We start from the raw sequence: 13049 nt of genomic DNA, 5'->3' as shown, positions 1-13049 counted from the left end.
TGCGTGCTTTCCTAGCACCGAGCGCGATACGAACATGCGTGGACAGAACAAGGTTCGTACAAAGTCGATCGAGCCGAGCACGTCTTGGGTCGTGAGCATCGAAAGCGCCTCGGTCGTCGTCGGTGCCGGTACCGGAAACGCCGCCATAAACAGCGCGTCGGCGGTGACCACCGGTGGTGTGGCCTAGCACACCCATTAAACAACGTCCAAAAGGTAGAAGGTAGAAGCGTACGGCGGGTGGCGCAAACGAGTCAAAGCCCGAGACATACCCTGCGCTTGTTGCCGGCGCTTCAAAGCTCGCGAAATCGTCCTCGGCTTGCTCGCCAAAGTCGCCGAAATCGTCGTCGTTGTCGTTGTCGTTGCCGGCCCACGCCGAGGGCTGGACCCCCCAGCCACCGTCATTGGCCGGCGTTGACGTCGCCCACTCATTGGCTGGCGCCTTCTCGACAGCCACAAAGTCGCCAAAGTCATCGTCCACCGGCGTATCTTGCTGCACCTTGGCGGAGCCTGCGCTGAGCCACGACGACGTCGCATTGGCGGCCACCGTGCGAACGACAGCGGCGCGCTCCGTCCACGGCGTTGTGTTGCCCAAATCGGACGGCGCGGGTGACGACCGCGCGCTGCTGTCGGCTGGTGCAGACGACGGGACAGCAGGCGCCGAGGGTAGCCACGGGTTGCTCTCCGTCGCCGCAGGTGCGGTGAACACCGGTGTTGCGGCGGCAGGTGCGGTGAACCACGGGTTACTTACTACAGGTGACGCGGCTGGCGCGGCGGGTGCGGTTGCCCACGGGTTCTCAAACCCATCGTCGTCATCGTCGTCGTTCGTGGCGGTGGCCGTTAGCCATGGGTTGGTCGGTTGCGCCGGTGGGGGACTGGACTGCAACCACGGATTGGCGTCGACGGGCGCCGAGTCGGGCGGGGCTCTATCCTTGTCGGCAGCAGAAAGCCGCGGCTCGATTCTCTCTTCGGGCACTCGAGCTGTCTCTTGAAGCCACGGATTCGACGCCACATCGACGTCGTCGTCTTCTGCAAAAGAGTTGTCGGCAGCGACCGTCGTCGTCGACTCGGTACCAAAGGCGGCGTCATCATTGGCGCTGGCCGAGAGCCAAGAATGGCTCGCACTCGATGGTGTGTCATTGACCGGTGCGACTTGCTCGAGCCACGGGGTTGCCGCGGCCGATGACGCCGCGTCGTTGATCGAGAACACTGCCGTGTCTTCTTCCTGCACCGTCGCCGTGGTACTCTGCCACGGGCTGGCTGTGAACACGTCGTTCGGGACCAATGTCGCGTCTTCGGCAGTAGTCGAGTCGTCGTAGTCGACAGCAGCCGAGTCGTCGTTGTCAACTGCAACGGAGAAGTTAGCGTCGATACCAGCCGAAGAGTCGACCCACTCGCCCGACGACGTGTCCGCGACTATTGCTTCCACAGGGCTACTTGGGCTCTCCTCTAGCACCTCCGTCGGTTCGTCGACAGCCGGTGCAATCGGTTCGGCAATGATCGTATCGTCTTCACCTGCGTCGGTGGTTGCACCCGCCGCAACCACGTCGGGCGTGGTGTCGTCGTCGTCGTCGTCGTCCAGATCCACCGCATTGAGTACAGTGTCAAGTGTCGACGCTGGTGGTGCTGCCCAGTCGCTCGTCACCGTCTTCTCCACGCCAAGGTCGTCGTCGTCGTACGAGAAGGTACTGGCGGACGTCGATGCAGCAAACGCCGCGTCAAGGACTTCGTGGTGGGCGGCGGGGCTACCGACCGAGAGCGTTTGGTCCGAATTGGACGCTGTCCAGTCAGCCGTCGTCTCTTCGTCGTCGTCGTCCACGGAGCTCGTGACGGTAAACTCGACCGTCGACGCCGACGGTGACGGCGCTTCCATCATCATCGGGTCGTTCAGCGCTTGCTCCGAGGATGGGCTCACAAGATCTTGGTACACGGAGCGACTGTCTTCTGTGGCCACGTTGGAGACGTCGTCGCCATCTTCGGGCGCAGCGTTGTCAGCAGGGTTCATGAACGAGAAAACGCTATGGCCTGCCGGACTCGAGACGTCGTTGGCTGCTACCCGCTCGGGCGACGACGGTTCGCTAAACGCCACGTAGCCGTCGTCGTCCGACAGCCCGACGTCGTCGTACGCGTCAAGGTGGGACACGACCTGCGACACGGGGCTCACGAGGTCCTGGTACACCGAGTGACTGTCTTCCGTTGCAAAGTTGGACGCATTGTCGTTGTAGTGAAGCGCACCGACATCGTCGGTTTGGAAAACACTTGCCTCGTCATCGATGGACGTTGTCGGCTCTGAAGCGTCGACCGACGTCACTGTCGGCACCGCGGACATGGCGTCCTCCACGGACGTCGCATATGTGGAGGTAGTGTCGATCGAGGCAGTGGCGAGGTCATGGACGACGACTTCTCCTTCTTCGACGACTCCTGCTCCTTCTTCTTCGAGGACGCCTGCTCCTTCGACGACGTCTTCTTCGAGGACGCCTGCTCCTTCGACGACGTCTGCTTCGACGACGGCATCGTTGACGACGTCTCCTGGTTCCTCGTCGTCATCAATTGAAAACTGGTTTGCGAAGCTGTCGACGAGGCCCGCGTGAATGGCCTCGTCATCATACCGCAGCGGGGGCATTTCCTCGAGCTCGAGGACGACGGCGACGGTTGACGTCGGTTCTGGGACCTGGCCGTCGGTACTGTCGTCAGTGGGCACATCTCTCGACGATGGTTCAAGTCGTGCAGCACCGTCGGGGTCGTGGCGGGCCACAACTTCGTCTGGTGCTTGGTCGTGCTGGATGTGCTCGTCGACAACGTCCGTGCCACCGCTGGACACGACGTCGGTCGACTCCTTGCTCACAATATCATCATCGTCATTGTCCTCGTCTGTACTGTCTTGGTCGGCCATGGTCCGAGACGTCGGAGGCACCGCAGCGACGCCTTGGACAACTGCAACGTCGGCAGCCGACGCATACAGGACAGCATCTGTCTCAGCGTCATCGTCGAGGAAGCCAGAGACATCCTCGCCGATGGCCGGCGTCGATGACAGAGCGTTGTCATCGCAAGGCGCACGGACTGTTGTGACGACGTTGGTGTCACCGTGTGTTGCAGCGTCGACCTCGAGGAAGCCATCGACTTCGTCGCCGATCGTCGGCGGGGCATTCTCGTCGTCATGTGCCCCGCTGCCGACGGTCGTCGCATCAAAACTCTGGCACCCGTCCTTGTCTGCGCTGCCGTCCTGTGTGCAGGTCTCGACACCGATGTTGGCTGTCTCGTCGTGAGGCACACCGTCCTGGACATCGCGGTTCATGTGGTCATGCAAAGGGATTGGGGTTGCAAAGGAGAGCTCGGTCGCGTCGTTGGCGGCGGCAGGCGAGTCGGACCCGACAAAGGCTGCTGCAGCCATCGTCGGCTCGTCGTGGACCGGCGACGGGATCTCAAAGGAGGACGGCGCCATGACAGACGGTGCGTAGCGCGTCGGCTCGGGCTCTGTCGGAAACGACGATATAGTACCAGGCAAGAGAATTCCTTGCGAGGTAGCGTCGGCTGCGAACGGATCGGGCCCCGACGGCGCCGGCGAGTCGAGCGCGATAAAGTCGTAGGACGCGGTGGCTGGAGGCTGCGCGCGGGGCGAGTGGACCCAGAATTCGCGCAAGTCCTCCGAGAAGTTGAGGTCGTGCGTCACGGGCGCGACAGTGGTCGGGCCTGGCTGCGAGAGACCGAGAAAGTCATCCCACATGCTCTCGCGCGCCGCGACCGGCGCCGCGTGGCTGCTGCCCGTCGACATGAAATCGGCGAGATCGTCGCCCCACGAGAGCCGCCCAGTCGTGGCGTCGGCCGCAGCGGCGCTTGGCGCCACCGAGTCCCACGTGGCGCCGCTCGCCGTCGATGGCCCAAGGCCGCCCTGCAGCAGGTCGACCGAAGATGCGTCTAATGGAGCTCTCGAGGTCGCACTGGACTCGCCAAAGATGTCGTCGAGGTCCTTGATCGCCGAGATCGTCGGGGCGTCCGCCATCGCCTCAGCCGCCTCAAGTATCGGCGATGAAGATGGTAATGGTCCGGATACATTACCAAAACCATCCGGATAATCCTGCCAAAGCTGACCGCGCTTGGCAGCTGATGTTGTTCGCCCTGTACATGGCCGCTCGGACTCCGCCTGCAATTGCTCGCGCGCCCATGGATACAACAATGTCCTGTAAATGTGCGACAATATGTCGTATTGTCTTGTTGGTCTATGCAGTGTCGACTGCACGTCGCACGTATGTGGGAGCGCCGCAGCGAGGGCCGAGACTCAACTGCCGCGTTCCAAGTACGTCATGGCCTCGTACAGGCCAGTCGCAACCCTGAAGTACGTTAGCCCGAGCATGCGTGAGCGGCCATGTTGCTGTCCGTGCAGCGGCTACTCGGGCATGACGACTCCTCTGCCACGCGCCAGGGTAGCCGCCATCAAGACATGACGCTTGAGTGAGTCCCCGCACACGAAACAGTGTTGTGTCGGCGCCCTTACTGAGTTTGAACCCACACGAAGGCGCCTTGAGCAGGTTGCCATCCTCGCTCCGATTATCGCTGCCACACGGCGCGGCCACGCTGGACGACACGAAAAAGCGCTTGTGGTGCTGCCACGCGTAGCCGGATACGACGCCACTTGCGCAATCGTCGTATCCGGATGGCGACTGATTGCGCATTGCTCGAAGATCGCAAGGTCCATGGCGGATCATTTCCCAATTCGCTACACCGCCATGTCGACGACGAAAACCTACCAGATCGCAGTCCTGCCCGGCGATGGCATTGGCCCCGAGGTCTGCGCCGAAGCCGTCCGCGTGCTCCAGACCATCGGCGGCCTCTTCAAGCACCAGTTCGCGTTCCCGACCGCGCTCTGTGGCGGTGCTGCGTACGAAGCCCATGGCTCGCACCTCCCGCAGGCAACGATCGACCTTGTCAAGGCCTGCGACGCCGTGCTCTTTGGCTCTGTTGGCGGGCCCACGGATGCCCAAGAAGACCCCAAGGTACATTGACCATACGAGCACATCGAGGCGGGCGCTCACGGGTCATATAGTGGAAGGATGCGGAGAAGAACTGTATCCTGGGCCTGCGCAAGAACTTCAACCTCGCCGTCAACATTCGCCCGGGTACGCATCCATACTAGGATGCTACCAAGCAGGCACTCATGCATGCGATAGCCAAGATCTACTCGATGCTGCCGGACCTCTCGCCGCTCAAGCCGAGCCTCGTGCAGGCCGGCGTCGACATGGTCATCGTGCGCGAGCTTGTCTCGGGCATCTACTTTGGCGAGCACTCGACGACCAACGGCGTCGCGCGCGATGTCATGATCTACACCGAAGACGAAATTCGCGTCCCCGTCACCTTTGCGTTCGAGACTGCGCGCCACGTACAACGTCGAGTCGCCGCTGGTCGATGCTCATATCACTGGTAGCGCGCCAAGCGACTCACGGTCGTCGACAAGGCCAACGTGCTCGACTGCAGTCGTCTCTGGCGCAAGGTCACCAAGGAAATCGCGACCGCGTACCCGGACGTGGCCGTCGACTACATGTACATTGACAACGCCGTCATGCAGCTCATCAAGAACCCGTCCCAGTTTGACGTGATTGTCACGGGCAACATGTTTGGCGACATCCTCTCGGACGCGGCGTCCGTCCTGCCGGGGTCCCTCGGCCTCATGCCGTCGGCCAGCCTCGGTACTGAGTTATTGCGATCTTCTTGCATTTTTCGCTCATCGATATCTAGGCGACAAGATCCACCTCTTTGAGCCCATTGGCGGGTCGGCGCCCGACATTGCCGGCAAGGGCATTGCGAACCCGATTGCGCAGATCCTCTCAGGCGCGCTTCTGCTGCGCTACTCGTTCAAGATGGAGGCCGAGGCCGCGCTCATCGAGGCCGCGGTCAACGCCGTGCTTGAAAGCGGTCTCCGCACTGGCGATTTGACGCGAGACCGGACACACGCCGTGGGCACCAAGGCCATGGGCGATGCGATCGTCGCACGCATCACCGCGCTCTTCCAAGCGCCTCACTAACGCGTAACAACCTATTTGTGCTGGTCTCTTGATCGCATACTCGCAACTTCTCAAAAGACAGGAGATGTGGAAGACGCCAGACGCTAGCAGGTCGTGTAGCACATCCGCTCCATCGCGCCTCTATGCCGCCGCCAAGAGGCCAAGACGGTCTTTGTAATAGAGCGCGTGGTCCGGGTCAATGGTTCGGAGCGTTTGGTAGACGTCGATGCAGCGGGCAATCGACTCGGCAGCGCTAAGTGTCCAGTATAAGAGGCCAAAGGATCCAAGAAGGCGACGAACCTCTCTGCATCCTCTGCACGCTCGACGACCGCTTCCTTCTCGAGCACAAACGCCAGCGTCACCTACAGCCACACTCGTGCATATGGGTGATCAAGTTGGAGATAACGTACGAGCGCCATTTTGGACTCGGGCTCGAGCTCCACGAGCTCTTCGATCCAGCTCACTTGCTCCTGGAGAAGCTCGTGCAGCGTCATGTGCATGCCATGGTCGTCGTCAAACTCGTTGTCGATCGCGGGGTCGTTCTCGCATACGTTGGACGGCGGCGGCGGCGACAAGACGAGCGACTCGACGACCCACCGGTAGTAGAACCAGTTGCTTTGGTCGTCCGGCTCGGTAAAGACGGCTTGCTTGACGAGCTCGATCTCCATCATCGCGACTTCGAGCGGCAGCGGCGACGGCAGCACCAGCGTGCGCTGCTGGAAGGCAGAGTAGTTGCTGAAGTTCTGCTCAATCTTGGTCATCGTGAACGCGAGCACGTCGTCAAGCGGCGTCTTGGCAACACGCGCCACGAGCCGGCGGTAGTTCCAGCAGTGAAAGTTGCGCTCGTCCTTGTTGAGAAGGAGGTCGCAGAGCTGCAGCTCCTTGGTGAGGTCGACCATGCCCTTCTTGACGAGCCACTCGCGCTGGAACCACGCCGAGTAGCTCTTCGGGTTCTTCATGAGCGCCTCCTGCGTCAAGGCGCACTCGGCCTCGCCGAGCGCTACCTTGGCGCTCGCATCCTTTGCGATCAAGTGCTCGATCGTCGCCCGCCGGAACGCCCACACGATCCAAAATTCGGGGTTGAGCGCCACGACGTACGCCGACAGCTGCAGCGACGCCGCGTCAAACTGCTGCGCATTCTTGAGGGCCATGACTTGCGCCGAGACCTCCTTGTACTTGGCGACGAGCGCGACCATCGCGGCCTCTTCCTCGGGCGTCTGCGCCACGTCCGACTTGCGGATCCCGTGCATGTTGCAAAAATATGGTGGCGTCTGGGATGCACCAGGACATTAGGCCATTCCGCGTCCTAATTAGGCTATTAGTATTTTGCATCAGGCCATGCTCTCGTCCCGTGCACGGCTCGCGGCCAGAGAGAGCGCCAAGGACGGGTCGCTCGCCCGCCCGGGGTACCTCGCGCAGCTCGTGGCCGAGTGCACTGATGCAGCAACGACCCCCGACGCCAAGCTCCAGTGCGTGGCCCACCTCGCCAACTTTGGCTACGACCCGATCAACTATATGCATCTGCTGCGCTTGAACGTCCTCGACCTGTTTGTGGATGTGCTGGACGAGGCCCTGCAATCGCCCAAGGCAACCGAGATGACGACGTCGTTTGCACGCTTGGCGATGCAAGGAATCTGCAACGTGGCGGCCGACCCCAGGTTCCAGGTGCTGCTCATGCAGAACGATGCACTGCCGTTGCTCGCCGCCGCGATCCAAGTCGAGGACAGGGCCACCCGCGTGTCAGGTCTCACGACGCTCTTCTTCCTCCTCGACGCACCGCCCAACGTCGTGCCCGAGGCGGCGCTGCGCAAGGACGCATCCATCCATGCGATCGTCGCGGTCGCGGCTCAGTCGACCGAGACGGTTGTGGCCAACACGGCGCAGGCCTTTCTCTCGCGATGTGCCGAGGTGGCGGTCGAGGACGATGCCACCGACGAGTCTACCATGGCGCGATAGCAACATGCAAGTGTGTAATTTACACGCGAATATAGCACTGTACAAAAAGGCTCGTTTACTCTTCCAAGTCGGGCAAGTCTTCGTCGTCCGAGTCCTCGTCGTCCATGCCGTCGGGCATCATGCCGGCGCCCTGCTGGGCCATCATCTGGTTGATGTCAAAGCCACCGCCGCCGCTGAGCGCGCTCATGTCAAAGCCTTGGTCGTCTTCGGCGTCGTCCTCGTCGACGTACTTGTTCCAGTCGACCTTGACGTTGGTCTTCTCGAGCGCCTTGTCCTTAAGGAGGTGCGGCCAAAACTCGGCCTCCTTGTCCTTCTTAAGGATGTAGAAGTGCACGTTGCGCGCCGTCGTCGCCCACTTGGACTCCTTCGCGGCCGTGTCCACTTCGTGCATAAAGTCCAGCGTCACCTCGTACTTCTGCTGGTTGCTCACGCCGGTAAACTTGAGGCTCGAGTTGGTCAAGATGACCTTCTCGTCCTTGACGTCCGGGAGGTCGATCGTCACGTAGAGCGAGTCGGCGCGCTGCGCCCACTTGACGGGCGCCCACAAGGTCGTTTGGGTCATTGGAATTGACTTGAATACTGACGCCACCTCACCACCGACCGAACGCAGTCTTTTCCAGAAGCCAAGTCCGGATCCGGATAAGACAACTGAAAGATCGCAACACATGGACAAGCCGACCGCTGCATGGACGGGCCACCTTTGCCGCACCGAATCGATCGACCGACGCCATTCGCTTCCGGTGCTGCCACATTCAGCGTTAGGAAGCACCTCGGTGCTGCACGCCACAGCCTTGCGTGGGCATGCGTTGATGGCTGGCGACAACCATGATGCGACACTGTCGCGACGACATGCAGCAAGACCGAGTCGAGGACATGCAAGAGTTGTTATCGAAACAGGGGTGGCTTAGACAAGCACGATGCGGCGCATGCTAGACGACGATGGAGGGGTGATGTACTGGACGCGCTGCGCGGCGAGATGCCAGTTGAGGCGAGCGATGGCGACGCAAAGCAAGATGGCTTGGATGGTCTCGGCACAGCCAATCGCATACCAAAAGCCGGGAAGGTCCCACGCAAGGTAGATGGGCATAAAGACACAGAGCGGAATGAGCACGCAGATGCGGCCGAGCACCGAGACGATCGCGACGACGTCGCCCATGGCCAGCGCAATGAGGGCACCGCCGAGCAAGGCGCGGGCCAGCGTCGCCGCGACGCCAAACACAAACACGTCCGAGGCGTCGGCGCAAAGCGCTTGCACCGCCACGTCACGCGTCCAGAGCGAGATGATAAGTGTCTGCAACGGCAGAAGAACACTGAGTAGCACCAGCGTCGCGCCGCCGACCACGACAGTACCCAGCGAGAGCACACGCCGGGCGCTGCGTGCACAGCCTTGCCCGAGGTACCGTGTCATGCGCGCTTGCGTCGCGGCGGCGGCGCCGTGGATGACGGCCGAGATAACCCCAAAAAGGCCGAGAAGGATCGCTTGCGCAGCGGCGACGGGATATCCGAGGTAGCCCGAGAGCGTGCCCATGAGCGTGAGCGGGACATAGTCCATGGCGGCAGCGGCGCCCGATGGCACGGCGAGTGCGGCAAACGTGAGAAAGTAGTCGGGCTCGATGCAGGCCCACGACCAGCCGCCCCAAAACTTGGCGTGGTACCGCTTCCACAGCAGCGTGTACGCGGCAAAGACAGCGAGACGAAAGAGAGTGCTCACGGCGCCGGCCATGGCCGCGCCGGCGACTCCATAGCGTGGCACGAGCAGCAACGTCGCCACAAGATGCACGCCGACTGCGGCAAAACTCGCGACAGTAGTGGGGACAATGACGCCGTGCGTGTCAAAAAAGGCCGCGAGTGCACAAAAGAGGTACTCGGGCACGACACCGAGGCTGGCCACGCGGGCGTACGAGCGACCGAGGCGCACGGTCGCCGCGTCATCGACCGAGAGGCCAATCATGTCGCCGACAAAGTAGTGCCACAGTATCACGGGAATGGCGCTCACGAGAGCGAAGACGATCGAGGTCTGTAGCCACGTCCCGAGGAGCACGTCGTAGCCCGCGCCCTTGGCCTGCGCGCATAGCTTTGTCACGACGGCAATCGCCGCGGTCATAAATGCCGTCGGCAGACCGATCCATGCCTGCGCCAGCGCGGCGGCGGCGAGCTCGCGCGTGCCAAGATGCCCAAGCACCGCCGCCGTAATGAGCGTGACGAGGTGCCGCGGCAGGCTGCGCACCGAGAGACGCAGTGCGAGGAGACTCACGGCGCCGAATTCGCGGTGCAACGGGAGCACGACGTGCGGCTGGATCCCATCCTCGTACTGGAACGGTGCGGGTGGACTTAGGAGTGTCGAGCCTTCGGACGCCATGCTGAGGGTGTCGAGAACGAATTGTGCCAAATGAAGTGCTTGGAATGGGTCCCAGCCAATCGGCATCGCCCAGATGGCTACAGACTGCAGTCTCACACCAGCCTTTCAAGCCGCTGTGTTGCCCAGCTGCCACGTTCGCGCCAAGCTGATACACTAACTTCGCGCGCGTTTCGATCGCCACCACGTGGTTGGGTGTCGCGCCGCCACGAATTCAGTCGACTTGTGCACTGTAATATATACTGCAATATGTGCGTTAGTCGAAGAGTACTTGCGATGCGTTTCTAGTCGTTGCGATGAATCTCTCTCGTATCGCGGATGCTACCGGTATGATGTTTGCACCATGCTGCTAGCCGCACTTCGACGCACGTCGTCCAAGCTGCCACGTCAGATCGTATTCACACACAGCGTTACAAACCAACTCGGTCGCCAATGTGGCATGTGCCACCTTTAGATGCCTAAACAAGGTGTTTGCCGCAAATAGACGATGATGTTGAAGCGTGGCGTCTACAAAAAACCTGGTGAAACCGACTTCAACATGGCAAGTCACTATGCAGTATACTATTTCCAAGGCTAAATAGAGTGTCACTATACAAAGGTCGTTCAAGTCAGGTACATTGTCGGTCCTTGGGCCTGGGTCCGATGTGCACTGTGGGGAATTTACGGGTCAATTAAATACAAAAATTTAAATAAACATCTCTTTGGTATGGAATGGCACGAATCCTAAAATTAATATGCACATTCCCCATTTAAAACAAAGATCGCCACTTGCTTCAACGTGGCACGAGCGCAATGCCAGTTTGCCTTTTCACCGCTAAGAAATGACTGCCAAGAAAACGTCGAGCGAGCATTGGTATGGAATGGCACGAAATTTAACTCAAACAGCTCTTTGGTATGGAATGGCACGAAAACTAATATTAATATGCACATTCTCCATTTAAAACAAAGATCGCCACTTGCTTCAACGTGGCACGAGCGCATTGCCAGTTTGCCTTTTCACCGCTAAGAAATGACTGCCAAGAAAACGTCGAGCGAGCAGTCGTCGCTCCTCAAGGCCGAGGTCGAGATGTATGGCACGACCGACAAGAAGACGGACGATGCGCCGGCCGTCCCGATGCCGGATGCAATGATCCCCGTTAGCCAAGAGATCCGCGAGCTCACGAGCATGGCTGTGCAGCTCTCGATGCGGCAGATGGTGCGCCAAGCCATGACACTCACGGACGCAGCCTTCCAGGGGCACATTGGCACCAAGCAGCTCGCCGGTGTTGCGCTTGCCGGCATGTGGATGGGGGTGCCCTCGGCCTTTATCCAGTACTCGATCCAGGCGATCCCGACGCTGTGCGGCCAAGCGTACGGCGCGGGCAACAAGGTGCTCGTGGGCATCTGGCTCCAAACGGCCGTCGTCTTTGCAATCGTGACGTGCATCCCGGTCATGGTCTACTACATGTTTGTCGGGCGCATGATTGCCTTGACGATGGACGACGCCGAGACCGTACGACGTCCTTCTTCAACGAGACACATCTCTCATTTCGCACCTGTAGGTCTACTACGGCAGTGAGTTTGCCAAGGTCATGGCGCTCGGTTTGATCCCGCAGTTCATCTACAATGCATGTGCGTCCTACTTTGCCGCGCAAGGCATCATCATGCCGGCGACCTTGTGCAGCGGCACGACGATGCTCCTCAACATCTTCTTCAACCAGCTCTTCATCTACGGTGGCTTTGGCTACGATGGCCTCGGCTTCATCGGCTCACCGATCGCGACCGTCACGAGCACGTACCTCCAGCTCATCCTCTTTCTTCTCTACACGGTCGTGTGGAAGAAGTACCATGTCGACTACTGGGGCGGCTGGTCCACCGAGTGTCTCAAGCGCGAGCGCGTCCAAATCTTCCTCTCGCTCGCCGTGCCCATGGGCATGTCGTCGGTCGTCGATTGGAGCTCGGCCGCCGTCGCGTCGGCCTTCTCGGGCTTCCTCGGGCCGCAGATTGCGGCCGCCATGTCGGTACTCAACGGGATTTACGGTGTCGCCAACTCATGCGTCTCGGGCTTCTCGATCTCGACGCAGATCCGTATGAGCCGGTACCTCGGCCAAGGCCACGCGGTCGCCGCGAAGCGGGTCTTGCTGCTCGGCGCCCGCATCGTCATGTGCTCGGCGCTCGTGCTCATGACGTCCGTCTACTTTCTCCGCAACTTCCTTTTCCGCGTCTGGAGCAACGACCCGGAGATCAACGAGCTCTGCGCGTCGTCGCTCGTGTTCTTCATCCTCTGCGTCATGGTCGCCTTTGGCCGCTTCCTCCTCACGGCGTCGATGAACGCACTCTCGATGGCCGACGTCAACCTCATGGCCAACAACGTTGCGTCCTGGTGCATCTACGTGCCGCTGAGCTACCTCTTGCCCATCACGCTGGCCATGGGCATCGATGGCTTCTGGATTGCCGATACGTTCGGCGAGATGTTCAAGTTCGTGGTCCTCGCCTGGGGCCTCCTCCGCGTCGACTGGCAAGCGCGCGCCGAGCAGGCCATGGCCGCGGCCGAGAAGCCCGACATGATGCGCCCGGACGAGGAAGAGGCGCGGGAGCTTGTCGCCTATGGCAACGAAGCACTCACACCCGGCAGTGCCCGGTCGCCATCCGTGGCCTTTACGACGCGCACGCCGCACACGCCCACGCTCATGCAGCGCGCCATGTCGCTCACACCCAAGCGCACCAAGCACATCTAGTCTTGTCGAGCCAAGGGTCCATTTGAA

At 60.9% G+C, this 13049-nt stretch overlaps 7 protein-coding genes across 7 annotated transcripts in view; 3 read left to right on the top strand and 4 right to left on the bottom strand.

Annotated features, from left to right (window-relative positions):
- Positions 1–3997, bottom strand: part of SPRG_22107 (hypothetical protein) — a gene marked incomplete at both ends in the record, with an annotated part of 4812 nt that extends 815 nt beyond the window's left edge. Inside the window, 2 exons of the mRNA XM_012341284.1 lie at positions 61–183; positions 233–3997. Coding sequence (XP_012196674.1) covers positions 61–183; positions 233–3997 — 3888 coding nt within the window. The remainder of the gene's footprint in view (positions 1–60; positions 184–232) is intronic.
- Positions 3998–4692: 695 nt separating this feature from the next.
- On the top strand, positions 4693–6036 carry SPRG_02477 (3-isopropylmalate dehydrogenase). The gene is made up of 5 exons (XM_012341053.1): positions 4693–4988; positions 5039–5111; positions 5163–5371; positions 5417–5678; positions 5728–6036. Exons 1-5 carry the CDS (start codon positions 4722–4724, stop codon positions 6012–6014), a joined length of 1098 nt encoding a protein of 365 aa, XP_012196443.1. The 5' UTR covers positions 4693–4721; the 3' UTR covers positions 6015–6036.
- An 83-nt stretch (positions 6037–6119) lies between these two features.
- SPRG_02476 (hypothetical protein) lies at positions 6120–7263 on the bottom strand. Its single transcript, XM_012341052.1, has 3 exons — positions 6404–7263; positions 6294–6355; positions 6120–6246 (listed from the first exon to the last, which is right to left on the bottom strand). The coding sequence occupies exons 1-3, from the start codon at positions 7241–7243 to the stop codon at positions 6135–6137; spliced, it is 1014 nt and encodes a 337-aa protein (XP_012196442.1). The 5' UTR covers positions 7244–7263; the 3' UTR covers positions 6120–6134.
- A 68-nt stretch (positions 7264–7331) lies between these two features.
- SPRG_02475 (hypothetical protein) lies at positions 7332–7962 on the top strand (the record flags this gene model as incomplete). The annotated part of the gene is made up of 1 exon (XM_012341051.1): positions 7332–7962. The coding sequence occupies one exon, from the start codon at positions 7332–7334 to the stop codon at positions 7947–7949; it is 618 nt and encodes a 205-aa protein (XP_012196441.1). The 3' UTR covers positions 7950–7962.
- SPRG_02474 (hypothetical protein) lies at positions 7940–8526 on the bottom strand. The gene has a single exon (XM_012341050.1). The coding sequence runs from the start codon at positions 8509–8511 to the stop codon at positions 8005–8007; it is 507 nt and encodes a 168-aa protein (XP_012196440.1). The 5' UTR covers positions 8512–8526; the 3' UTR covers positions 7940–8004.
- A 292-nt stretch (positions 8527–8818) lies between these two features.
- Positions 8819–10308, bottom strand: SPRG_02473 (hypothetical protein; the record flags this gene model as incomplete). Its single annotated transcript, XM_012341049.1, has 1 exon — positions 8819–10308. The coding sequence occupies one exon, from the start codon at positions 10306–10308 to the stop codon at positions 8854–8856; it is 1455 nt and encodes a 484-aa protein (XP_012196439.1). The 3' UTR covers positions 8819–8853.
- A 987-nt stretch (positions 10309–11295) lies between these two features.
- SPRG_02472 (hypothetical protein) lies at positions 11296–13022 on the top strand (the record flags this gene model as incomplete). The annotated part of the gene is made up of 2 exons (XM_012341048.1): positions 11296–11797; positions 11847–13022. The coding sequence occupies exons 1-2, from the start codon at positions 11315–11317 to the stop codon at positions 13020–13022; spliced, it is 1659 nt and encodes a 552-aa protein (XP_012196438.1). The 5' UTR covers positions 11296–11314.
- Positions 13023–13049: the final 27 nt, after the last annotated feature.

This window comes from Saprolegnia parasitica (genome assembly GCF_000151545.1).
Source record: "Saprolegnia parasitica CBS 223.65 unplaced genomic scaffold supercont2.6, whole genome shotgun sequence".
In the NCBI taxonomy this organism is placed as follows: domain Eukaryota; phylum Oomycota; class Saprolegniomycetes; order Saprolegniales; family Saprolegniaceae; genus Saprolegnia; species Saprolegnia parasitica.
This window is presented reverse-complemented; position numbering and strand designations above follow the sequence as displayed.

Bases quoted from the DNA above. Each gene is read 5' to 3' on its own strand.
- SPRG_02476 (XM_012341052.1), bottom strand. From the start codon at position 7,243: ATGCACGGGATCCGCAAGTCGGACGTGGCGCAGACGCCCGAGGAAGAG. The intron at 6,356-6,403 runs GTACGTTATCTC...GTGTGGCTGTAG, and splicing joins CCGAGTCCAAAATGGCGCTC to GTGACGCTGGCGTTTGTGCT. The intron at 6,247-6,293 runs GTTCGTCGCCTT...CTGGACACTTAG, and splicing joins CGTGCAGAGGATGCAGAGAG to CGCTGCCGAGTCGATTGCCC.
- SPRG_02477 (XM_012341053.1), top strand. From the start codon at position 4,722: ATGTCGACGACGAAAACCTACCAGATCGCAGTCCTGCCCGGCGATGGC. The intron at 4,989-5,038 runs GTACATTGACCA...CGGGTCATATAG, and splicing joins ATGCCCAAGAAGACCCCAAG to TGGAAGGATGCGGAGAAGAA. The intron at 5,679-5,727 runs GTACTGAGTTAT...ATCGATATCTAG, and splicing joins CATGCCGTCGGCCAGCCTCG to GCGACAAGATCCACCTCTTT.
- SPRG_02474 (XM_012341050.1), bottom strand. From the start codon at position 8,511: ATGACCCAAACGACCTTGTGGGCGCCCGTCAAGTGGGCGCAGCGCGCC.